At 56.1% G+C, this 23735-nt stretch overlaps 4 protein-coding genes across 7 annotated transcripts; 2 read left to right on the forward strand and 2 right to left on the reverse strand.

Moving 5' to 3' along the window:
- Positions 1-516: 516 nt before the first annotated feature.
- KLHL11 (kelch like family member 11) lies at positions 517-6700 on the forward strand. The gene is made up of 2 exons (XM_054000218.1): positions 517-983; positions 1197-6700. Exons 1-2 carry the CDS (start codon positions 517-519, stop codon positions 2788-2790), a joined length of 2061 nt encoding a protein of 686 aa, XP_053856193.1. The 3' UTR covers positions 2791-6700.
- Positions 6701-6902: 202 nt separating this feature from the next.
- On the reverse strand, positions 6903-10849 carry KLHL10 (kelch like family member 10). 3 transcript variants are annotated; one of them, XM_054000220.1, is made up of 6 exons: positions 10419-10849; positions 9497-9684; positions 9198-9406; positions 8487-9104; positions 7884-8033; positions 6903-7368 (listed from the first exon to the last, which is right to left on the reverse strand). In XM_054000220.1, exons 1-6 carry the CDS (start codon positions 10847-10849, stop codon positions 6997-6999), a joined length of 1968 nt encoding a protein of 655 aa, XP_053856195.1. In that variant the 3' UTR covers positions 6903-6996. The 3 variants fall into 3 exon arrangements, with proteins under 3 accessions (XP_053856195.1, XP_053856196.1, XP_053856194.1); XM_054000221.1 differs by lacking the exon at positions 9497-9684 and having other exon boundaries at positions 9198-9444; XM_054000219.1 differs by having other exon boundaries at positions 9198-9684.
- A 31-nt stretch (positions 10850-10880) lies between these two features.
- NT5C3B (5'-nucleotidase, cytosolic IIIB) lies at positions 10881-16479 on the forward strand. Of its 2 annotated transcripts, none has more exons than XM_054000225.1 (9): positions 10881-10966; positions 11729-11827; positions 12335-12404; positions 12817-12863; positions 13303-13388; positions 13576-13665; positions 14670-14832; positions 14967-15167; positions 15444-16479. In XM_054000225.1, exons 3-9 carry the CDS (start codon positions 12353-12355, stop codon positions 15552-15554), a joined length of 750 nt encoding a protein of 249 aa, XP_053856200.1. In that variant the 5' UTR covers positions 10881-10966; positions 11729-11827; positions 12335-12352; the 3' UTR covers positions 15555-16479. The 2 variants fall into 2 exon arrangements, with proteins under 2 accessions (XP_053856200.1, XP_053856199.1); XM_054000224.1 differs by lacking the exon at positions 10881-10966 and adding an exon at positions 11436-11599.
- A 304-nt stretch (positions 16480-16783) lies between these two features.
- FKBP10 (FKBP prolyl isomerase 10) lies at positions 16784-22593 on the reverse strand. The gene is made up of 10 exons (XM_054000222.1): positions 22306-22593; positions 20865-21010; positions 20310-20499; positions 19888-20033; positions 19594-19783; positions 19219-19364; positions 18914-19103; positions 18442-18584; positions 18129-18292; positions 16784-17848 (listed from the first exon to the last, which is right to left on the reverse strand). The coding sequence occupies exons 1-10, from the start codon at positions 22524-22526 to the stop codon at positions 17663-17665; spliced, it is 1722 nt and encodes a 573-aa protein (XP_053856197.1). The 5' UTR covers positions 22527-22593; the 3' UTR covers positions 16784-17662.
- Positions 22594-23735: the final 1142 nt, after the last annotated feature.

Consider the following 23735-nt stretch of genomic DNA (forward strand, 5'->3'; position numbering starts at 1 on the left):
TGAAATAACCACCCATAGAGCTCACTGCGTTCTAATTAAAAACCCCACGTACCATGGAGCGAGAGAGTTCCTAATTGCTCAGGTGCAGCCTGGCAGGGCACCGGGAAGAAGAAAATGATGAGGAGTGTCTGAGGCCGCGAGTGCAACGGGGCCCGGCTCTGCTCCGTGCCGCACGAGGCACCGGGAGCTGGGCGGGCCCGGGGGCTCCGGGCTGAGGGGATGGAGGGTCCCGGCCTGAGGGGACGGGGACAGGGGGCAGTCCCGAGGGGTCTGGGGCGAGGGGCCGCGATGCGCCGGGAGGTCCCGGGCGCTCGCGGGCTGCGGGGATGGGGACGCACGGGGGTCCCGAGTTGAGGGGAGGCGGGCTCTGGTGGGGTGCCGGGCCGAGCGGGGTCTCGGGGGGTCTCGGCGGGTCCCGGGCGCGGCGCTGGCCGCGGCTCCCCTCACGGCGCCGCCGTCACCGCCCTGCAGTGCCGCTCTCTCTCCGCCAGGGCGCGGCGCCGCGCCCCGCCCGCCATGTCGGACAAGATGGCGGCGGCCGCGGCCTGTCCGCAGCCGCAGCCCGGCCCGGGCCCGGGCCCGCCTGAGGCGGATCGCGGGGCCCCGCGGGGCAGCGCGGCGGACGGGGAGGCTGAGGCGGAGGAGTTCGGGTGCCCGGCGCACTGCTCCGACCTGGCGTGGCGGCAGAACGAGCAGCGCCGCCACGGCCTGTACTGCGACATCACGCTGGCTTTCGGCGGCGCGGGCATGGCCCGCGAGTACCGGGCGCACCGGTCCGTCCTGGCCGCCGCCACCGAATACTTCACGCCGCTGCTCTCGGGCGGGTTCGCGGAGTCGCGCTCGGGTCGCGTGGAGCTGCAGAAGTGGAGCTCGGAGGGCGGCCCCGACCCCGACACGGTGGAGGCCGTTATCGGTTTCATGTACACGGGCACCATCCGCGTCAGCCCCGGCAACGTCCATGAGGTGCTGGAGATGGCGGACAGGTAAGTGCGGCCCTGGCGGGGGCTGGCGGGGACCGGGTCACGGCATTAGAGGATCACACACTGGTTTGGGCTGTAAGGGACCTTAGAAGTTCATCGCATTCCACCCCCTGCCACGGGCAGGGACACGTTCCACTATCCCAGGTTGCTCCAAGCCCCATCCAGCCTGGCTTAGAACACCTCCAGGGATGTATAACTCCCTTGTTCGTCCTGCAGGTTTCTGCTCACGCGGTTGAAGGACTTCTGTGGAGAGTTTCTGAAGAAGAAACTGAACCTCTCCAACTGTGTGGCGGTTCACAGCTTGGCCCACATGTATTCCCTGAATCAGCTGGCCCTCAAAGCGCAGGATATGATCAGGAGAAATTTCCACAAAGTCATCCAAGATGAGGAGTTCTACACTTTGCCATTTCACCTTGTTCGAGACTGGCTCTCAGACTCTGAGATCACGGTGGACTCTGAAGAAATCCTCTTTGAGACTGTTTTGAAGTGGGTTCAGAAAAATCCTGAGGAAAGAGAGAGGTACTTTGAAGATCTCTTTAAGCTGCTAAGATTATCTCAGATGAAACCCACGTACCTGACTCGCCACGTCAAATCCGAGCGGCTGGTGTCGAGCAACGAGACCTGTGTGAAGTTGGTGTCCGAGGCCGTGGAGAGCCATGCCCTGCGCTCTGAGAACCTGCAGTCCGGGAACCTGCAGCATTCCGCCTGTCCCGCCGCGCTGCTGCCGCGCTTCGGCCAGAACATGGACGTCATCATGGTCATCGGCGGCGTGTCCGAGGGCGGCGACTACCTCAGCGAGTGCGTGGGCTACTTCATCGACGAGGACAGGTGGGTCAACCTGCCTCACATCCACAACCACCTGGACGGGCATGCCGTGGCCGTGACAGAGTCCTACGTGTATGTGGCTGGCTCCATGGAACCGGGGTTTGCCAAGACTGTGGAAAGGTACAATCCAAACAGAAATATCTGGGAGCAGGTTTCAAACCTAATCACCAGGAAGCATTCCTTTGGCCTTACTGAAGTGAAAGGCAACTTGTACAGTATTGGTGGACACGGCAATTTCAGTCCAGGCTTTAAAGATGTGGCCATTTATAATCCTGAGCAGGACAAATGGCTGAACCTGGAGTCGGCACCAAAGATCCTGCGGGATGTCAAGGCTGTCTCCGTGGAGGACCGGTATGTGTATGTGGCCGCCCGCACCCCGGTTGACAGTGACAGCGAGGACGGGCTGAGGGCTGTTATTATCAGATACGATGCTGAAACCAGGCAGTGGCAGGACGTGGAGTCCCTGCCCCTCATCGACAACTACTGCTCTTTCCAGATGTCTGTTGCCAGCACCAACTTCTACCACACGGCATCGTGCTGCCCCAAGAGTTACCCCATAGACAACGAGGAGGCCAAGGGAAAGATCTCCAGCAGGGCCTCGGATGAAATCCTGGAATCCTTGCCCCCCGAGGTCCTGAGCATTGAAGGAGCAGCTATTTGTTACTACAAAGATGACGTGTTTATCATCGGGGGGTGGAAGAACAGCGATGACATTGACAAGCAGTACAGGAAGGAGGCCTATCGCTACTGCGCCGAGCGGAAGCGCTGGATGCTCCTGCCCCCAATGCCACAGCCCCGCTGCAGAGCCACTGCCTGCCATGTGAGAATCCCCTTCAGGTGCCTGCAGGGAACACAGAGGTACCCCATGCCACAAAATCTTATGTGGCAAAAAGATAGAATAAGGCAAATGCAGGAAAGGCAGATGCAGGAGATACGATACTCCCTGAGCTTACGGAGGATGCCACGCTCCCAGATCGAGTGCTAGGGTCTGCAATATCACTCCTGATGAGCCTAGGAAATAAACCCATTTGTTAGGCTTGATGTGTCTTTATAAGACATGAGGGTGTGGATTTGATTTGATGCATAAAACCAGCATCTGTTGTGTACTGAAAATTCAGAAGCTCAGAAGTTGAGGCTGGGTGGGAATTGAGACACTCCGTGAATCCAACAGTATTCCTTAATGATACCCAGGGAAAAGCTGTAGCCTGTATCGGGCTGTGAAATGTCTCTGGGAGCATTAAGCCTGTTACTTCTTTCCTCAGATCTTTGGTTCCAAGGATTTCTGTAGAGTTAGTCTCTATCAGTTCTACTTGGAAAATCAAAGATCTCTCTCTTAATAATTTAGTGGTTATATTTGTGTGTGCTTGAAAGCACCTGTTTCATTTGCACTTATCTCTTGACATTCCTTTGATTCTCTCCTCAGTGACTAAACTTCACAGGATTGGTGTTGGTGTACTTGGCTTTCCCAAGCTGGAGGCAAGTGCAATAGTTCTGTATGAAACAAAAGCACAATCTTTCTTTATGAAATTACTTCAGGATGTTTCTATGTGTATTAAATATTTTTTATTTGTGTGTTGTAGAGAGGCTGCAGAGTTTGTTTATAAGTGGATGATTGGTTGGACACAAGACACTTGTTAAAAGAGAGCTTGAGGCAGTGGATTTTTTTTCAGGTGTACTTGCAGGTTTGAGTCTGTCTCTGACTCAACCTTAAGAACTTGGGTCAAGAGCCTGAACGAAGGAGTGACACCCAGCGATGAGCCACCCACCCACACTGGTTGTTCAGTTCTGTCAGAGTGGATCAGTGAGAGTGGATTATTTCATGGGAATAGAGTGAAACCTGAGCTACTCGTAGGTCTTTTCTCAAATGTTGCACGTTTTAATTCTAGTGAAAAGTGATGAAAGAGCCCCTGTTGTTCCCAGCCTCTCTCTGACAATCAGAAGCCTTTGCCCTCCTGTGCTGTCCCAAGGGACTCCCAGCAGCTGTGCTGCAGCTCTGTACCGAGCTGGCACGTGTGCTCCTGCAGGGGGGAGAGCTGGGCTTTCAGAGTCTCCAACTATCTGAATTTCCCCACTTGCTGTGGGGGCAAGATTTAAGCTCATTTAAACACCTTTTGGCATTTTGAGGTGGCTGTACATGCAAGTGCCCTGGTTGGCTCTAGATGGTTCCTGCTGCACTCCCAGGGAACAGAATGTGGGATAGTCTCTTTGGAGTATCCCTGCCTCTCTGTCCCACTGAGCACTCCTTCTCCCCAGTCCAAGAAGCTCCAGGACCCTTTCATTTACCAACAGTTTCAGTGCATACTTCCTACCTCCTTTTCTCCCCATCCTTCCCTTCTTTTGAATGTTCCAGGTTTTTCCATGCAGTCTTAACTCAGGATCTTAGGGAAGGGAATGGGAGGAGTAACCTGGGTATTACAAAATTTGTGTAGACAAAACCTTTCTGGAAAATCTGTTACTGTTCTTGGTTTGTTAATGATTTGCTGATGGTTTTGATGTGGGTGACTTCTTTGCAAAGAACTTTTAACCAATTTGGGGTTTGTTTTGGTCTTAATTGTTTTGCTTCCTGAGCTGCTCATTCTCCTTTTCCAGTTCAACAGGCAGCCCAGATCATATCTGAAACTTGGGGTAAGTCTTTCCACCACTCAGTGTGTAAAGGTTTCTCTGATGTGTACGTCCCTTAATGCTCCACTTTGTGGTTCGTGGGCCACTTCGGTATCAACAGCTTGTCTGTTTGTGAGACAGTCTCCAGCCTTAGTTAAAAAAAATACCAAACTTGAAATTCTGAACAGTTTGTCTTGGTTTACTCCTCTGTGGTAACCATGTTTTATTTTCTTTGCCTGTTTGGTTGTTGGGGCAGGTGAAGTCTATGCTACTGGCTTCATGCAAGAGGAAATAGGTGAGTTTAAGGTGATGTTTGCAGGTGACTGTTCCCAAACAGCTGCTGCAGGCTTGTAAGCTGGGGGTTGATCCATGGAGTCTTGCTCATGGACTCTTGCAGGTCTGGCTGGAGCAGGGGCAGAATTGCTGCTTCTGCAGCAGTTTGTGATAAAGTGCAAATGCCTCTGGTGCTGAATCCATCGATGTAACAGCAATTTGTGGGAGCTGATTTTAAGATGCTTTCCCAGACTTTGCACCAAAGCAACGGAGAGGAGTTCATGTCCTCCACCCTGCTGAGTCAGCTGGAGGGATTTAACAGGCAGTTGGAGAGTGGTAGGTCACCACCACAGCTCCCTCCAAGCTCTCTTGTAGACTGTCATCAAATACAGACAATTTGTAGGGAGAAACACCAAGATGGTTCTTTCAGTTGGAATAGGAGCTGAATATTTAATGCATGGTGCTGTGCAATAAAGAGGTGAGAACAAACCTTGCAGTCTTGCTTTTTCTAAGCAGAATTGATACTGCACTTCCCAGGAGGACTTTGGGCTGACAGACAAGCTGTGGGGTTTACTAAAGGCACTCCCCTGAGAGGCAGTGTAAGCCCAGCCCCATCCCTGGACAGGTAACCCGTGTGTGCCAGCCGCATGCTGTGTGTGCCTTGCTGTCCCTCCATGTGCTCTGGCCGAGGGCCTGGCAGCAGCACGGGCTGCTCTTAGTGTTTGCTCTGCCAGTTCAGGGATAGCTTTAAGCAGTTGGGGTTTTTTAGCCTTGAATCCCAGAGGACCAGTGGCACTGATGTGGTTTGTAACTGATAGGTCAAATGATCCATTGCATCACGTGAGGTGTTGGGAGAATTGCATTCATGGCTCTGGCTGCAGTTTAGCCCACAAGCCTGTGAATCCATAACAATTTCTTGTGCCCTTGACCACCATAGCTTGCTGGGTGTTTATCAAATGATCCCATAAACAAAAGCCTGGTAACTCCTCTGTGTGTTTCTAGAGGCAGGTCAGCGGTCAGCAGGATCCCAGTGTGTGTTCAGTAAGGGTGAGAAGGCTGACTGCTGGCCTCACTGAGGGAAAAGGACGTTGGGAGGAGTTTTCCTCCTCCTTAGGACAATCACACCTCTGCACCTGTCCTGATACCTGCCACCAAACACGTGTCATGTCCTGGCTTTCTGCTCAAAGTACCAGTGGCACCTGCCAGGTACTAGTGGTCGCTTTAGTAACTCCCAGGGGCCATATGTGTACATAATATTTTATAACTACCTGGATACTCCATTAGTAGCCAGGGGTTGTGTTTTTAATGACTCCCTTGCACATAGTGGGAGTCCATTCCAGAGATGAAGCAAACAGCCCGATGTTACATGTGCTGTGAACAACTGTACCCAGCATTCTGCTTGACTATTGCAATTACATTTTTCTCTATTACAGTAAATATTAAAATCCAAACTCTTGGCTCATCTTGTGTGTTGTGGAATACCCTGGTGGCTGACAACAAACCCAGTCCCAAGGAATTAGAACTTTTTATGTTCTTAATACAGCCTTGTAATAGGATGTTGTAACATCCAATGGGCTTTGAAAAGCAAGTGTAAAGAAAGTGGTTTGGGGCTTGGATTTATTTTCAGCTCTGTCCACCTTAGGCTGGGGTACAAGGCATCTCCCATTTGACAGTCTTGGGTGAAATCTGATAAAACAGGTGCTCTTGAGGACCTAACCCTGTTACTAATATGAATGTAGAGTGTGGAACTAACGAGCTGTTTGATGACCATTAATAGTCAGATTCTCCTCATGGGTCCATGTCACTGTGGGTTGCAGCAGCTCTGCTCTCCTGGCTTATTAACATAGGGACAGCAGTTTCCTGGGGAGCAGCACTCCTGTCCTTACCTGTGAGGTAAAGTAGTGTGTGTCATAGGCCCTTTGAAACAGATCCCGCTCTCCTGTTCTTGACCTTAAATACACTGTACTAAAGTTTATTGTAAGAGGTGAATTAATGAAAATAAACCTTTTATTTCTCTAGCATTCTGTTGTGCTTTTGATTTTTTTTAAGTTGATGATAGGGTGTGGCTGATACCCATGCTGGGTAGTGCTGTTGAGTGAAAATTTGAAATCCTAATGATCCTTTTGGCCTGTTATGATTCTATTTTAGAACAAGAGAAATTCTCCCTTGCTGTCATGGGGACTTTATTATCTAAAGAGAACTATTTACACAGGCATCCAGTGATGGGATGCTCAGAAGACTTTATTAGATACGCAGAACTATTTACACAAGCATCCACTGATGGCTGATCACAGCACTCCTAGCTAAGGGGAACTATTTACAACGGCGAGCTCCGAGTTGAGCTGGTGAACAAGATATCCAGGGAGGAGCTGTGCTGGTAGTAGTGTTGCCTGGTGATGTATTCCATGACATTGGAGAGTCCTGGCACCACGCAGCAGCTGACGGCGCTGCGGGTGATGCCCATGCTGTGGGCGTCGTACCACTCGTTGGTGTCCTCCTCGTAGCACTCGGTGGCAACGGTGGTGCTGAACCCATTGAAGCCCCCGACCACGAACAACAGGCCGTCCATCACCTCAATGCCAAAGTTGCTGCGTGGATTTAGCATGGAGGACACGGCGTGCCAGGCGTCGGCGATAGGGTTGTACGCTTCCACACTCTGGAGCCGGCTGTTCCCATCAAACCCTCCAACCTGTGAATGCCAAAGGGACAGAGCTTGAAAGGGGCCTTTCCTCAGGCAGATCCTGGCACGCACAGTGAGGTGGGAACTGCTCCTGCCTCCCTGGCTGCATTCTGAGCATGGCGGAGAGCACGAGATCTCCGAACATGGCTCTTGCTTATTGCTCCCTGCTCTCTGAGGAGCTTTCCAAAGCACTTTATGCAACTGTCAATTTTGACAGTTCTCCAGAGGTTGGATGCATTCCATAGAGAGGATAAACAATGGATGAACAGGCCCAAGTCCCTGCTCTGTGCTGCTGACACTGCTGGCAGCACCAGAAATTACGTTCTTTGCTGCAGCTGCTTAGACATTGCCAAACACCCGTTTTCATACTCAAAAGCGTGTAATGGGTGATAACATTCTCAGGAAGTGAATCACCCATTCTGGTTCTGACTTCCCTAAAGCTCACGTAAACACGTGGCCACCCTGGAGGTCTGGGAACTGCAGCCACCCAAAGGACTGCAGTGCCGGGTGGTGTTGGCCCTTACCGCATACACCTGGTTCCCGTACGCCATCACCCCAACTCCACTTCTCCTGCTGCTCATTGGAGCGATCAGGGACCACTGGTTTGTGGAGGGGTTGAACACTTCAGCTGAACTGAGGCACTGATCGCCATCAAACCCACCACAGATGTACACCTGGGGACAGGAGAGGTGGGAAAGTGTGAATGGGGTGGTTAGACCCTTGTGAGGAAACATGTTGAAGAGAAAATGAATGGTGTAGCAGGATTTTTGGGATGTTTTGTTTTAGAATGGGAATGGTCTTGTCATCCTGGGTTTGAAGTAGCAGCAGTGCAAAGAGTTGATGCCAGCAAGATTTCGACTCTTGATTTTCCAAGCTGCATGAAGCAGACAGGCCTGGTACTGCACCTATGGCCAGGAAAAGGGCTGTTGGACACCAGGTCGGCAGCAGCTCTGGAAGAGTTTTTGTACTCCTGGTCGCATTTCTGCCACACCAGGCAGGCTGCTTTATATCTGTAGCTCCAGGATTTAGTGAACTGTTATGCATTTAAGTGTTACAAATTTAGTGAAGGTTTATGTGAACTTTCTTCATTCTGCAACCCCAGCTTCTCTTAGTTGGGGTTAGTTTACCTTTCCATTCAGTGTGGTTGCACTGGCGTCGCTCCTCTGCTCGTGCATGGGGGTGATCAGGGTCCACTGGTTGGTGTCTGGGTCATACCGCTCTGCTGTGTTGAGCCGCATGTACCCATCAAACCCTCCCATGGCATAGATGAAGTTGTCCACAACGGTGACGCTGACATAGCAGCGCCGTGAGTGCATGGGTGCTACCTGCTGCCATGTCTTCTGGAGTGGATCAAACCGTTTGACAATGTTGAAATAATCTGTGCCATCGAATCCACCGATAACATAGACGTGGCCTTTCAAATAAGCTGAGCCATGATAGGCAACAGGGCTCTCCTGCTCCCAGGGGATGTTCAGCCACTTGTCAGTGCGGCCGTCGTAGGTCTCGATGGCGCTGGTCGCGCCGCCCCCGCTCCAGCCCCCGATGGCAAAGAGGATGGCGTAGGGCAGGCGCGGCCGGGTGAGTGGGTTGGCATTGACTGAGGAACTCTGGCCGTAGGAGTTCAGGTCGTAGATTTCGGACAGGGCACTGATGATGAGATCTTTGCAGTTGGCATTGTCTTTCACGTACTCGTGAGCTTTGACGTTGTTCATGAAGTAGTCGGATTGTAGGAGTGCCAGTCGAACCTGAAACAGGCAAGGAGGAGGTTGGAGTACTAATACTGGTGGTTTCCCCCTCGGTAGCCTTTGGGGACAGCTCCAAACCTGTGCTGCACCCACCTTGCTGAGCAAGCAGGCGATGTGCTGCCTCCTGTTCTGCGGGTCATGAGCAATCCACCTCAGCACAGCCTCAAACACGGCTTCTTCTCGCCGCACGTTAAGCTCATCCTTCTCAATGATGTGTGCCAGCTCCTCGGCAGAGAGGTCTAGGAACTCCTCGGACACCTGGGACACCTCCTCAAAGTGATGCAGGATGTACACGCAGGCAGCTGCGCGCAGGTCGGGGCAGTGGTAATAGTCAGTGAGTCTGCAAATGCCAATGCAATTCTCAAAGCACAGCCTGGAACTGAGGAACTCACAGCACAGGCTGACGATGCCCATGACATTGAACTGATCTGCTGCAGCCAGCAAACTCTCAACATTGTCCTCTGTGATCGGTACTGTCCCGGTGTAGGCGTAATTGATGATGAGACCCATCATTTCAGCTGAAATGCCAGGGATTTGATAGACTATCTTGTCTGCGCTGTCCCAGTTGGTAAACAGAGTCCTGAAAACATGGTGTTGCTGTGTTAAACCCTGCCCCTGAATCCCTTGTGCTCTCCCTGCCTCCAGGGCAACACTCTTGGCACTGGTAGGAGGCATTCTGGGAAGCTCCATGGTTTATTGATTAATGTTTTACTTGCTGGTTGTTTGAAAAAGGAGACACAGCCTCTGGAGCATATCAGAGCTGGAGGCGGCAGGGCAGGGGGTTTCACCTGAGAGGAGCAGAGGGGCAGAATCCCCCCATTGCCTGCAGCCCACACTGTGGGGATGAGCCCAGGACAGTGGGGGGTTTCTGGGAGCCAGTGCACACAGCCAGGGCATGTTCAGCCTCTCACCCACCAGCACCCCAAGTCCTTCTCCCCAAGGCTGCTCTCAATCCATTCATCCCCCAACCCAGACTGACACTGGGGTGGGGTTGCCTCAACCCAGGTGCAGCACCAACACTTGGTCTTGCCCCCCAGAGAGGCACAGGGTGTGGGGAAGGCAAAGCTGCCCTGTGGCAGCTGGGCCAGGCTGGCCAGGCTCCAGCCTTGCACTGTGTCTGGGGCTCCTCTGACACCACTGCCAAGAGCCACTGATACGTGGATTAATCCTGGTGTTCAGGGAGGTGTGAGGACTATGGGGAAACATTTGGTGAGAGGTTCAGGGCAGGTGGAAGTCCTGGAGGAGTGCTGAGGTGTGGTGACCTCAATCAAGGCATACTGTTTGTCCCCATCCCCTTGTGTTTCAACTACTGACCTGAAGTAGATACTGCAGCAAGAGAGGATGAGCTTGTGAGCCTTGAATTCTACCCCATCTACACTGATGATCACATCACAGAATCTCCCTTCCAGGCGGAGTTCATTGGAGATGCTGCAACTCCTGTCGCTCATCTTCCTCTCCATGTTGGAGGATGAATATTTGGTAGGTGCCAAGCTATCCCGCACGTTGGGGCCAGAGGCAGTGGACCTTGCTGAGGTGTGTGGAGCACTCTGGTGTTGTCCCCAAACATCCAGCACTGAACCCCCTTGCTGGTTCTGGATTGTGCCCCATAATGACATCACAGATGCAGGGGTGACCCAGGCCCAGCATTCTGTGGTTGCCCCCAGCCTTTGCTTCCCTACAGCCCGGGTTATGCTGGGTCCTGGAGCTGCACAGTGTTGAGGGCTGCTTGGAGCAAAACCAGCCATGTGATCGATCCCCTGGCAACCCTTCAGTAATATTTCACTGGGGTGTAACAGCCCCCAAATGTGGGCATGAACGACTGCTGAAGTGTCTTGTGCCACCTCGCCCAGGAGGAAGCTGAGGTACAGTCCAGCTCATGTCGGTGCTGTCACACACACTGTCCCTGCTGCTTTGTCACTGACGTGCCAGGAGAGGTTTAGGCTGTATAGTGGAAATGTTGGGAATTTTTTTTCCCGAATGGCCTGTTTAGCCCTGGCACAGGCTGCCGAGGGCAGTAGCGGTGGATCCTCACCCCTGGAGGGGTTTAAAAGTCTCGTGGATGTGGCACGTAGGGACATCGGTTAGTGGTGGCCTTGGCAATGCTGGGGGATGGTTCTTTGAGGGCTTCTCCCGCCAGCGTTCTGTGACTCAGCGCTCTCACAGTGTTCCCGGGGCTGCGGAGTGGTTCAGTGCCGGGAGCCCTGCGGGCACGAACGCCCCGGCCGGCAATTTTTCTTTTTTTTTTTTTTTTTAATTAAAAAACAAAAAAATTATTTTTACTATATCTCGCCTTCCCGGCTCGTCGCGACGGAAACGGAGCTGCTGCGGGCGCGGGGCGGAGCGCAGGAGGATTCTCCGGCTCTCCGGCCGCAGCAACCCCGGAACGCTCCCCGAGCCCCGCCCGGCCCCGCCGGGCCCCGCGGCCGCGTTCCGGTCCCGCCCCACGGCTGCGGCCCGGGGCGAGCGGAGCGGAGCGGAGCGGAGCGGGCGAGATGGTGAGCGGGGCTGCGCGCCGGGAGCGCGGCCAGGACCGAGGGACAGAGGGGCCCGGAGGGTCTCGGTCCCCCCGGAGCTGGCTGCGGGGGGGGACCCGGGGCGGCACCGAGCGGGGTCTCTGCCTGCAGGTTCCCGAGCTGGAGAAAGCTACGGTCCGGATCCGGCAGCCGGAGCGCGTGCGGGGGATCATCCAGTCTCTCCGGGAGCAGGGGGTGGCCAAACTGCAGGTACCGGCCCCGCGGGGCTCGGCGGGGGAAGGGGCGCATCGCCCGTGCTCTGTCCTTTCCTCAGCTGCCCCTTCCTCGTCTCCCGGCCCCGGCCCGGCTTCCCCCAGCCCCGCGGGGAGGCACCCGCGGCCAGCGTGCAGCTGCAGAAGGAGAAGCCCCAGAGGAGAGGGAGTACGGGGCTGGTGGCTCCCTCCGGACGGGCCTTTTGGCTCCCGGTTATGAAGCATTAACCGTGCGCCAGTCCCCAGACCCCTGCTCCGCCCAGGCAGGATGAAGCCGCTATTCGGTGGCGATAAGAGCTCCGGGGTGGGAGGGTGAGGACATCATCTGCCTCTGGCAGCCATCTGCGGCTGGTAGGAGTGGCCACGTCGTCACTGCCGGTCTGTGCCCACGGGAGATTAGTGGTGCTGGGTGCACGTTCTCACAGGTGGCAGCACCTTGGGCTCCCTCTGGCCAGTGCGGATAGCACTGGGTCACACAGGGATTTGGTTTTCTCCCTTCTTCCAGGTCATTTCTGACTTTGACATGACGCTGAGCAGGTTTGGTTGCAATGGCAGGCGCTGCCCCACATCTCACAGTGAGTGGAAGATGTTGTTTTTACTGTCGCTAGTTCTGTTTGGTTTCTGTGTTTATATTTGATGTGGTTCCTGTCATCCCCTGTGCCCTCCTCTGCCGAGCCTGGCTGCTCTGTCCTTCCCCACGCAGGTCTGGGCCTCACTGCCTGGTGCCAGCTGCCTGCTGCAGGAGCCAGGAGCCAGCTCCTGGGCTGGATGCCTTCATCCCACTGCCCACGGGCACCGAGGCTGCTGCCTGGCTGAGCCAGGGGGCTCAGAGTGGGAGCCACTGCGTTGGGACCCCACAGAGAGCCTGTGCTCAGGCCACAGTGTCACCACAGCTTGTATTGGGAAGAGCCAGCACTGAGACGCTGGGGAGTTGCTTTAGAAAGTCTGTTTATGATTCTCTGCTACATCGTTTTATTTTCTTTGCAGACATCCTTGATACCAGCCGCGTTATCAGTGAGGATGGCAAGAAGAAGGTGGGTGCTGTGTGTAAGGCTTGGTGGCTGTTGTACCTGTCACCCATCATCGGGAGGTCACACTGGCTGCTGAGGCAGCTCTCCCCGCTCTGGAGGCTGGCAGGATGGAGTGAGAAAGTGTCCAGGCTGCGTTTCAGCCAACAGTGACAGAGGAGAAGTTAAAAAGGGAACTCGAATTTGCATGTGCAGCTGTGGGTGTTTCAGTTTGATAAGAGGAGGAAGGGGAAGGCTGTCTGTACCTGCAGCATTTGGAGTGAGGTGAGGGCCAGCCAGGCTGCTGAGAGTTCCAGGTATGCTCAGAGGGAAGCCACTCAGTGACAAGGTTTTGGTTGTGTTTAGGAAGAGCAATGCTTTGGAGAACTTCAGAAATGCTAGTTTTGTTTAGTCTCTTCAGACCTGAGGTTCACTTTGTTCTTTTTCCCTCTGTGTGACACTCCAGCTGAAGGATCTACTCCACTATTACTATCCCATTGAAATAGATCCCAACCGGACCCTGGAAGAGAAACGTCCCCTCATGGTGGAGTGGTGAGTGCTGTTCGTGGTGATCTTGACCTTGTCCTGACGACCTCTTGTCCCTGAGGACTACAGGACATGAGGTTTGAATTATTCCTGGGCTTGGCAGCGATCCCACAAGGTTTAGTTGTTGTTTCAGACTGCTGAGGGCCTCTGCCTGGCAGCTCTGTCACTGCTGCCCTTCCCACATCAAATACAGGTGGACCAAGGCCCATGAGCTGCTGGTGCAGCAGAAGATCCACAAAAGTGACATAGCCCAGATCGTCAGAGAGTCAGAAGCGATGCTCAGGTACGGGCACAGGATCTGATGCTGAGGTTTGGGCATGGGGATGTGATGCTGAGGTACAGGCTGGGGGATGTGATGCTGAGGTATGGCTTGGCTGCCCACAGCCCTTCTCTCCTGCCCATGTAGCCAGGGCTTTGCTCACTGGTTTCCAGCCATGTGACCAATGCCAGCCTCCCTTCCTCACTCCCTGGGGCTGAGTTCTAACGAAGTCAGAACACGAGACACAGCCTGAGCTCACTCCTTGGTTGCAGGCTGCTCCCGTCCTGCTCTGAAACCACTGCCCCTCTCTTGGGCCTTGGCAAGGAGCACTGAGGGGCTGGTGCTGGTCACAGCTCCCCATTTGCAGGGCAGGATGCAGAGGCAGCGTGCAGCTCCCTGCTTCCAGCAGAGCTGTGTTCTTTGCACTGGAACTGCCAAGCCTTATGCAGGCCCTTGGCTCAGCAGCAGATTTCACCCACAGCACAAAAATGTTGTGCTAGAACTTGCTGCTAAAGCTGATCTGGCAGCTGTGGCCCTGAGGCTGGCTCGGGGAGCTGGGCTCTGCCAGGCTGCTGCCAGGCTCAGGGAGGAGGTTGCTTTTCATGAGCCCAAGTTCCACTTCTACATGGAGTTGTGTCCTGGCAGACTGGGTTGTTCTGATCATCCTCCCAGGCAGTCCGACCTATTGCACATCTCCACTCGCGTGGGTGTGTGTGGGCAGGCTGTGCCCTGTGCCCTGCTGAGCAGCTGATGTGCTCAGGAGATGCCAGGCAAAAGGCTGGAGTGCTCCATGCTCCCACAAGCACCCACCCAGGTGCAGCACCCAGAGCTCTGGGGTTCTGCATGGGGAAGGCCACGGGTGTGCTGGTGCCACAGAGAGCTCGTGCTGTTTGCAGAGATTACCTGTGTGTTTCTGTTTGGGAAGTGGTGGGCAGGAACAGGAGCTGGGCTGAGCCTGCTGCCAGCACAGGGCACCAGGCACCACGCTGGGGGCTGGTAACAGCCCTGTGCAAACACTCCTGCTCTAGGGATGGCTTCAAGGAGTTCTTTGATCAGCTGCATAAGAGCAACATCCCTCTGTTCATCTTCTCCGCTGGCATTGGTGATATCCTGGAAGAGATTATCCGTCAGGCCAACGTCTTCTACTCCAATGTCAATGTGGTGTCCAACTACATGGGCTTCAATGATGATGTGAGTTCTTGCCTTGCATCCGTGTGGTGAGTGTGTGAGGGGAGTGGTGTGGGGCTGGGACTGAGGATTGGGACACGATTAACAGCAACACCACTGGGTTAAGAGCTGTCTGCCTGTCTGTCCCATGTGCTCAGGGAGTCCTCACGCACTTCAAGGGACCCCTCATCCACACCTACAACAAGAACAACACCGTGCTGCAGGGCACAGGGTACTTCCAGCAGCTGAGCACAAGGACGAGCATCATCCTGCTGGGGGACTCCATGGGTGACCTGACAATGGCAGATGGTGTTCCCAAAGTGGAGAACATCCTCAAGATTGGCTTTCTCAATGACAAGGTGGGTGAGAGGAGCAGTTTAGTGCTTCCCTCCCAGCCTTCCCCAGGTGCCAGCCCTGGGGACAGCAGGGAGGGGCAGCAGGCTGTCCCAGTGATTTGGGCATGTCAGAGATTTGTACGAGCTCCCGTGGGGTGTGTGGAGGGACCTGGGGGTGTCTGCTGAGCTCCTGCCGTGTCTGGGAAATGGTCAGGATAGTTATTGACCCCCTTTTTGGTAATGAGGGCTGTGGGTGGAACATCCTGACCCTCAGCTTTTGGTTGTTCATGGTCCTGGCAGGTGGAAGAGAGGAGGAGGAAGTACCTGGATTCCTATGACATTGTGCTGGAGAGCGACGAGACGCTGGACGTGGTGAACGGGATTCTGCGGTACATCCTGACCGAGACATGAGCTGGGGACGTGGTGTCCCAGCTCCAGCCACACAGTGGGCACTGGGCAGGGAATGTCCTTCCCAGAGCTGGAGGGGACTGCTGGTTCTGGCTGGGCTCCATCCTGACCTCACAAATGCCTTTGGCCAGCCCTGGAGCAGGAGAGGTGAGGTGGAGGAAGCTTCTCCTTTCCCTTTACCCCAGCTCTGCCTGGCTCTGCAGTTTCCCACCCAGACTGACTCTATCTTGCTCGGACTTCATCCCACTGGGAATTCACCCCTGCCACTTCCTGAGGCCACAGCAAACCATTCTGTGTTTCAGACAGAGATGTTCTGCACTTGCTTCAGTAGCTGAGGGTGGAATGGAGACAGTTTACAGTGGGCTGAGGACAGACCCAGTTTAGATGTGTCACTGTGTTCCTGGCTAAGAAAACAAGTCTCTCTCTCGTCCTGTTTTCTGTGCGCTTCAAAGCTCCAGGGCTGACTCTGGTGCTAGTGTAGCCACTGGGCTGGTGTGGCCCTGCTGGCCATCACATCACCCAGCCCCATTCCCCATGAAAACCAGCAGCTCTCTGGCCTCGTGTCTCAGCTCACCCGTCCCTCTTGCACCAGTATAGCTCTTACTGTGAAAAAAAAACCAACTTTTTCCAACCGTCCCTGAAGGCTCTGGAGCTTGGCTGCTGCTGCTGCCCAAAGCCAGAAGTAGGTTTGTCTGCCAGGGATCAGAGGAGGAGGGGTGGCAATGGGGGAGGAGAGGCCAATGGCAGAATTTTGAGTTTTAAGCAATGTTTACCTGACCGTGTTTGTGTACTAAATTTCTGGGCTGATCTTGGGCTCTCAGAACAGCAATAGGAAAAGAGCATTTTATTACTGTATAACTTCTGGTTATATGGGACTTTGGGAAGAGCAGGTTTGTTCTGTTTTGGAATAAAAACACAATTGGCTAAAGCTGGGTCACGGATGATTTGTACCCAGCACTGAGGGGCTGGAGCTGCTCTGTTCCCTTGGCTGACGCTGGCAGCTGCCTCTGCTCCCCAACTCCCCATTCCACCAGAGCCCCCCAGCCCTCTCTGGGTGCTGGACCTAAAGCCCTCTTGGCTTTAGGATCCCAGGTGGGAATTTTGGTTTCTCCTGCCAGGCCCAGTGGATGTTGGAGCCTGGAATCCCCCTGGGCCCTGGTGAAGCTGGTCCCTGTGCTGCTACCCCAACACATGGGAACGTTTCACAGCAAAGTAACCAAACACAGTCAAACTCCTTGGAAACCTGGAGGAATTATTTATTTGGTGCAAGGCAGAGTCCCTGTTTGAGGGGTTCACTCTGCACTGCTGTGCTCCTGCATTCCTTCTGTCCCTGTCCAGGACAGACTGCAGAGGTTTTGGGAGCTGGCAGGTGCCAGAGCTGTGCTGGTCCCAGCAGGAGGACCTGAGCACTCCAAGGCTGTGACCTGCATTTAGGCATTGAAATTAAACGGGTCTGATTTGTCTCAATCACTGGGGGCTGGGAGGTGGGGAGGGTGTGAAGGGGGACAGTGCTGCTCCCTGAGGGCTGGGGGATGAGGGTCTGTTTCCCTTCACCCAGCTGATGAGGGGTTTGCCAGGTCCCACAGTTCCAGGGGGCCCAGACTTTTGGAACAGTAGATGACTGCCGAGTTCACCCTGGGAACCTGAGCCCTTTCAGCCTCTTGTCCCAGGGAGGATGGCAGCAGGGGCAGAGGAGGGACCAGGACAAAGGCCTTCTCTTTCTTCTCTCTAAAGAATTTTAAGTGTATATATAAAAAACTCAATCCCCAGTCCTAAACTACAAAATGCTGTGGTGGAGGTGAGGGGGATCCCCCCCCTACATCCTGCCTGCAGCACAGACAGGTGAGGGGGCTGGAGCTGGACCTGCAGTCACTGGTGGAGGAGGATGGGGCTTAGGGAGGGGGGACATCTTCTTGTCTGGGTTTATTAACTGGGAGCTGAGTTTTCCTGCTCAGGAGAACACATCAAAATACCCTCAGCTAATAAGAAGTGAAAATCAAATCCCGGCCCCCTGCAGGACTGGGGAGGGGCAGGGGCAGGTTCCCGGGGTGGGAGACCGGCCATGACATGGCGAGGATGAGTCCTGTCTCCAGAACTGCGGGGGCTGCTCCTCAGAGCTCCTCATGAATCTTCTCCTGGTCCTCGTCCGACTTGAGCTTCAGCTCGTCGGGTGTGATCTTCCCGTCCTGGTTGCGGTCCTGGTTCTGGAACATGTCAGCAATGACTTTCTCTGGGTCGGAGCTGGGCATGAGGCGGCCTTTCCCCTCCGCCACCTGGGTCTTGATGAAGGTGGAGAACTGGAGAGGGGAGAGGGAAGAGATGCTGCTTGGCTCCATGCAGCCAGCACCGGGCAGGGCAGGGAGACCACGGCCCATGCCAAGGACAGGCAGGGCAGGGAGCAGTGGTGGCCCTCGGGGACAGTGCCCACAGCCAGCAGCAATGCTTTGGCTGGGGTGTTCTTCCTGCACAGCTCTGCAGGCTCCCAGAGCCAGCAGTGCCCTTCAAGTGCTGCTGCCCAGGGTGGGGTCCCCTGCGCCCCCATTTCCTCCCACACCCAACCATTTGGGACGCACTCACCTCTTCAGCAGGGATCCCCCCGTCCTTGTTGAGGTCCATCTGCTCGTACAGGTTGGCCGGTGGGTCCCCGTGCCAGATGAAGAGGTAGCCCTCGGGAACCCCCTCCTCCATGGAGATCAGCTCCACCTCGAAGCGGAGCACAGCGCTGCCAGGTACCCCCCGGGCTGGAAACACAGCAAAGGCTCCAGCACCACGGGGAGCAAGGCAAAGCCTGAGCCCCACAGCCCTGCCAGGGTGAGGGGCGATGGAACAGGGGCCCAGCAAGGCTGAACCACCCGGTTTGCTTTGCACACATCAGCTGCTGCTCCCCTACCTCCGCTCTCCCCGTGGCCCAGGTGTGGGGGGACGATGAGCACCCGCCTCTCCCCTGCACACATGTCCAGGAGGCCACTGTTCAGCCCCTCGATCACCTTGTTGGCCCCCAGAGTTACCTCCTGGGGCTTCTCGTAGTCATGGCTGCAGGAGGCACAGAGGAAACAGCACAGGTGAGAAAAGTCCCTCGGATCTAGTGGGCAGCCCTGAAATCCCAACCCCCTCCATCCCACCATGGGCCAGAATCCCACATCCACCATCCTGGCATGCCATGAAGTTCCACACCCTCCATGCCACAGCCATGTCCATCCCACTGTGTCCCTTGAACCCTCCTCCCTGCTGCCCCATCCTGGCGGCCGATGCTCCAGCACTGCTTGTTGCAGGTCCCGGTGCTGCGCGGTGCCTGCCCACGCCCAGCTCAGTGCCAGCCAGGGCTTGGCCCCAGGAAGGACGGGAACGCTCGGGGCACGCACGAGGAGAAGAGCCGGGTGCCATCCAGCAAGGAGCAGTTGTAGTGGTAGCGCACAAAGTCCCGGTTGCGGGTGGTGACATTGCAGCCCTCGGGCCGGGACACGGTCTCAATCTCCACCGGGTCCGCAGGGTTGTGGAAGTCGATGACGTGGACATCAAAGACGAGCACGGCTGAGCCGGGAATTTTATCTCCTGGAAGAGGAGGATGAGGAGAGCTGCTGGAGCGCTGCAAGGCCGGTGAAGCCTTTCCCTGCTTCTTCCCACACCCCCTGATGTGCCCGTCCCTCAGAGCCCTCTGCACATTTACCTGCACCGTTCTCCCCGTAAGCCAGGTGTGGGGGGATGACCACTCGCCGGTGCTCTCCGACGCAGACCCCCTGCAGCCCCTGATCCATGCCAGGGATGATGTAGCCCTTCCCAATGTAGGTGTTGTAGGTCTGATTGCGGGAGTAACTGCAGCAAGAGAGCTCTCAGCACCATCCATCCCCCCAGCCCCTACACCCCAACCCACACCCCTTCTCCCAGCCTCTCCTGCTTCCCCAGGAACCAAACCTTGCTCCGAGAGATGCAACAAACAGATATTGTTCTCTTTAGCCTATTGCATGCCCATTGTCCCCTCTCCAGCCTTTCCTTGCAGCCGTGGCATCAGGGGCTCTCCCTACACGGCCACTTCCTTCCACACCTGGAGTCAAAGAGTGTCCCATCCATGAGTGTCCCGTTGTAGTGGTAGCGCACAAAGTCCCCGGTCACAGCCCGGCGCTTGCAGGACTCCGGCACCTCCAGGTGCTCCAGAAAGACACCATCCTTGGGATTGTGGAAATCCACCAGCAGCACGCTGAACACCAGCGATGCCTGCGGTGGGATCACCGTCCCTGGGAGAGGACACGGGTCAGCCTGAAGGAGGGTGCTACACCAGGGGGCTCTGGTCAGAGCTGGCAGGGAAGGGGCTGGCAGGATGGGGTGGTGCCTGGCTCACCATAGCCCTTCTCCCCATAGGCCAGGAACGGGGGGATGATGATGCTCCTCTTCTCCCCAGCGCACATTCCCAGCAGCCCCTGGTCCATGCCCTTGATCAGCCACCCAGTGCCCACGTAGGTGTCATAGGTGCTGCCCTTGCTGTAGCTGGTGGTGGAGAATGAGGGTGGAGATGGCTCTGGGGACACACCAGCAGCCCCAGCCAGAGCACTGCTGTGCCAGAGGCTGTTTTGGGGGGTCATGGAGCTGCACCAGCCCTGCTGGGGAGCAGGGAGGAGGATGGGGTGAGGCTGCTCCGACTGCGTGCCCAGGCTGGTGTTCCTGGGTCCCAGCCACCCCTAGCTGCTCAGTGTCGAGGCAGAGGGTGCATCCCAGCCCCACAGCCCCCTGCCCTGAGGCCAGGTGCATCCCAGTGGCCCATACCTAGAGTCAAAGGGGGTCCCATCCAGCAGCGTGCCGTTGTAGTGGTACCGCACAAAGTCCGAGTTCTCCACCGTGCGGTTGCAGCGCTCGGGTTTGGACAGGGTGGTGATCTGCAGCTTGTCGTTCTTGTTCCAGATGTCCAGCATGACAACATCGAAGTACAGGGTGGCATCTGGGGGGATCAGCCCCGCTAAAGGGGCAGCAGCAAGGACAGAGCACCTTAAGCAGGACCAACACTGAGCCCAGGCCAGCCAGGGGCTCTGCACCCTGAAGCCTCCTCTGAACCCACCACTGCTCAGGGCTGCTGGAGACCCATGGCAGCCCCTGTGCTCTTTGCACTGGAAGTGCCAAGCCTTATGCAGGCCCTTGGCTCAGCACAGTCCAGCTGGGGGCAGGACCCCTCATTCCCAGGGAAGCCCCACTTCAGCACCACTCGCCCTGGCCATGGAGCCACCATTAGGCCACATCTGCCAGGAGGGCACTGGAGCCCTGTCCCTGCTAACGCCAGCCCTGGGGGCTTTGCTCCCTCAGCCCTCCCGTGCCAGGGCCCCTTACCCACGCCGATGCTGCCGTAGCCCAGGTGGGGCGGCACGATGAGGTGACGCCGCTCGTTGACGCACATGCCCTGCAGCCCCCGGTCCATGCCCGTGATCAGCCGCCCAACGCCCACCACACCGGCCACCGTGGCCCCTCGGTCGTAGCTGGGGCAAAGGGACAGACCCATCAGAGCTGAGAAAAAGGATGAAGCTCCCAAAGCTGCCAGTGCTGGTGGGGCAGAGCAGAGGGACAGCGTGCGGGTGTCGCATGCTGAGTCCCTGTGTTGCAGGCAGAGCCCATAGCTCAAAAACGTGGATCCTAGCGGGCTCAATCCCATGCTGCTGGAGGGCAGCTGGCCCCTGGGGCACTGGTCAGGACTTCAGCCTGACCATCCAGCCCCAGAAGCCATACACACCCTCCCCAGATCTCACCCACTGAGCTGGGCTGGAGGCCAGCAGCTCTGGGGCTTCCTGCTGCTTCCAAATCATTTTGTATATGGCACATCGGAGCTTTACGCAGTGATGAGGAAAGACGACGTCCCGGCCTCATTTTTAAACTGCAAATTTGTTTTTATTTTTAAACCTTAAAATACTCCAAGAAACTACTGGGGCAGCAGATGTCCTCCTGACAGAGAATTCTTTTAGCAGTGAGTGTCCCCAAGCTCCCACTGCATTAATTTCTCCCCCATGGATGCTCACAAGAAAGATAAGACATATCAAACTGTGAATCCCTTTGCTTTCCAGAGCTCCTGAAAATACCTGCCTGGGAAATTTTGATTGCTATGTGGCTCCAGTTATTTCTGTGTCCCCAGTGCTCCTTCCTTCACATGGCGCTGCAAACCAGGGGCTGCCCCAACCCTGATTCCCAGGCAGCATGAGCAGAGCAGGGACAATGGAAGGGCCAAGGAACTCTGAGGCCAGCAGAGCAAAGCCTCTGGTATAATGAAGGGTTTCACCGCTGCCACGTCTCAAAGTGCTTTAAGCATTTTCCTGCCTGTGCAGCACATGCAGATACGTGCTCCTGCGTGCAGAGCGTGCCAATTAGGGCCCAATCCTGCCTGTGCCCTGGGCAGGCTATCCCACAGCTCTGTAGAGCTGCAGAGGTGCAGGCTCCCCGAAGGGCTGGGAGCTTCTGCGGGACCAGGCGGGGCAGCCCAGGTTGGGGGGCTGCAGCCTGGGCTGGGGGTTCGCTTCAGGCTGACACGTGTACAGGGCTCCCGTGTTACCCCAGCACCCACCAAAAGCCCTCCTCGGTTCAAAGCCGGCGGCACTGGGCGTTGTCGGGCGCACGCAGCCGCCCGCTCTGGCCCGGCTGCCCCTGCCCCGGGGCTGGGGGAGGCATGCGGGGTCCCCGCAGCTGCCCGCCTGCCCCGGCATGCGGGCTGGGGGCTGGGGGAGGCATGCAGGGTCCCGCCGCAGCTGCCCCCCGCATGCAGCCGGCACAGAGCCGCGGGCGATACCTGGAGTCAAACTTTTTGCCATCTTTAAAGGTCCCATTGTAGTGGTAGCGAATGAAATCCCCCATCTGCGCCTCCCGCAGGCAGATTTTGGGAATATAGTATCTGTCTATCACCACGTCTTCCAAGGGGCCGGGGTCGCCCAGCGCCGGGGCCCCCAAGGCGCTCAGGAGGAGGAGGAGGAGGAGGAGGAGGCAGCGGCTGCTGCCCGGGGCCATGGCCATGGCGCTGGGGCTGAGGCGGCGGAAGGGCCCGGCTGGGGGAAGGAGGAGGGCGGGGGGTTCAGGACGCCCCTTTCCTGCCCGGGACGCCCCTTGCCTTCGCCTTCCCGTGCCTTCCCCTCCGCCCGCCCAGCCCGGCCCTCTTGGAATTTCTGTAGACGTGTCCGGGCCCCGCCGCGCTCCCCCCGCCGCGCCGGGAACTGACACCGCGGCACAGAGCGATCCACGGCGGGAGGGGTTGTTCTTCTTCCCTCTTTTGTTTTTCCTCTTCGTTTTTTTCCCTCCTTTATTTATTTCTCTTCTTCCCCCTTTCCCCCTTTTCCTCTTTATTTACTTTCGTCTTTTTTTTCTTTTCTCCCCCCTCATTATTCACTCTCTCTCTTTTTTTTTCTTTTTCTTCTTCTTTTTTTTTTTTTTAATTTTTTTTCTTTTCTCCAAAAGAAAAGCTGACAGAGGTATTGGGGAGCGGCTGTGCGGCTGCAGGCCCAGCCCGGCCCTGCCCTGCCCTGCCCGGCCCCAGGTCCTAGCGCTGCTGTGCCTCCTCCTCCTTCTCTTCTTCCTTCTGCTGCTGCCAGCTCATTGCACCCGGCCCAAGATGCTGCTGCTCAGTCCCAGCAGCTCGGGAGAGTAAATAAAAGGAATTAAGTGTTTTAATAACAAGTCTGCTGCTGGCAGAGCCTTTACTGAATAGAGATGATGAAAAATGTGAAAATCTCCCAGCAGTCCTTCCCAGACAAACACGGCCTCAAACGCTCACGGAGGCGTTGCCCACACATCCCTGCTCCCCCAAATCCAGCGGCAAGAAACAGGTCCCGTGGCAAGAGCCTTTGGCGAGTGCCAGGTGGGAAATGCAACGGGTTGTGAACCCAAACCCAAATCCCAACCCAGCTCCTCTGAGGCTCGGTGCTACCCGTGAGAGCAACAGCTCCAGCAAAGCACCCTCAGCTCCCCCAGCTCAGCCCCGGGGTGCTGTGCAGCCCCCCAACACACACCACACCGGGCCGAGCGCCTTCAGCGCTGCTCGGAGCAGCCTGGGGGGACACGTGGCTCTCCCGATGGCGCTGGGCACGGCCTCACTGCGCCAGTGAGTGCTGACACGGGTGGTGGCACCACAGCCGTGTGTGGCACTGGGCACGGCCAGCAGCCTCTGGTCCGCAGGGAGAAACCTCAGCGGCGTCCTGGCTCCTGCCCCGCGCTGTGACATCCCTCAGT

The sequence above is a fragment of the Vidua macroura genome, chromosome 27 (assembly GCF_024509145.1).
Source record: "Vidua macroura isolate BioBank_ID:100142 chromosome 27, ASM2450914v1, whole genome shotgun sequence".
Taxonomy (NCBI): Eukaryota; Metazoa; Chordata; class Aves; order Passeriformes; family Viduidae; genus Vidua; species Vidua macroura.

Coding starts and splice junctions, on each gene's coding strand:
- KLHL11 (XM_054000218.1), top strand. CDS start 517: ATGTCGGACAAGATGGCGGCGGCCGCGGCCTGTCCGCAGCCGCAGCCC. Junction 984..1,196: donor GTGCTGGAGATGGCGGACAG/GTAAGTGCGGCC, acceptor TTCGTCCTGCAG/GTTTCTGCTCACGCGGTTGA.
- KLHL10 (XM_054000219.1), bottom strand. CDS start 10,849: ATGGCTGGTTTTGCTCCAAGCAGCCCTCAACACTGTGCAGCTCCAGGA. Junction 9,105..9,197: donor TCGCCTGCTTGCTCAGCAAG/GTGGGTGCAGCA, acceptor TGCCTGTTTCAG/GTTCGACTGGCACTCCTACA. Junction 7,369..7,883: donor ACGGGAACCAGGTGTATGCG/GTAAGGGCCAAC, acceptor TGGCATTCACAG/GTTGGAGGGTTTGATGGGAA.
- NT5C3B (XM_054000224.1), top strand. Junction 12,405..12,816: donor GCGCTGCCCCACATCTCACA/GTGAGTGGAAGA, acceptor TTTTCTTTGCAG/ACATCCTTGATACCAGCCGC. Junction 14,833..14,966: donor ACATGGGCTTCAATGATGAT/GTGAGTTCTTGC, acceptor CCATGTGCTCAG/GGAGTCCTCACGCACTTCAA.
- FKBP10 (XM_054000222.1), bottom strand. CDS start 22,526: ATGGCCATGGCCCCGGGCAGCAGCCGCTGCCTCCTCCTCCTCCTCCTC. Junction 18,585..18,913: donor GGCACCCGGCTCTTCTCCTC/GTGCGTGCCCCG, acceptor TGCCTCCTGCAG/CCATGACTACGAGAAGCCCC. Junction 18,293..18,441: donor GGGCCACGGGGAGAGCGGAG/GTAGGGGAGCAG, acceptor CTGTGTTTCCAG/CCCGGGGGGTACCTGGCAGC.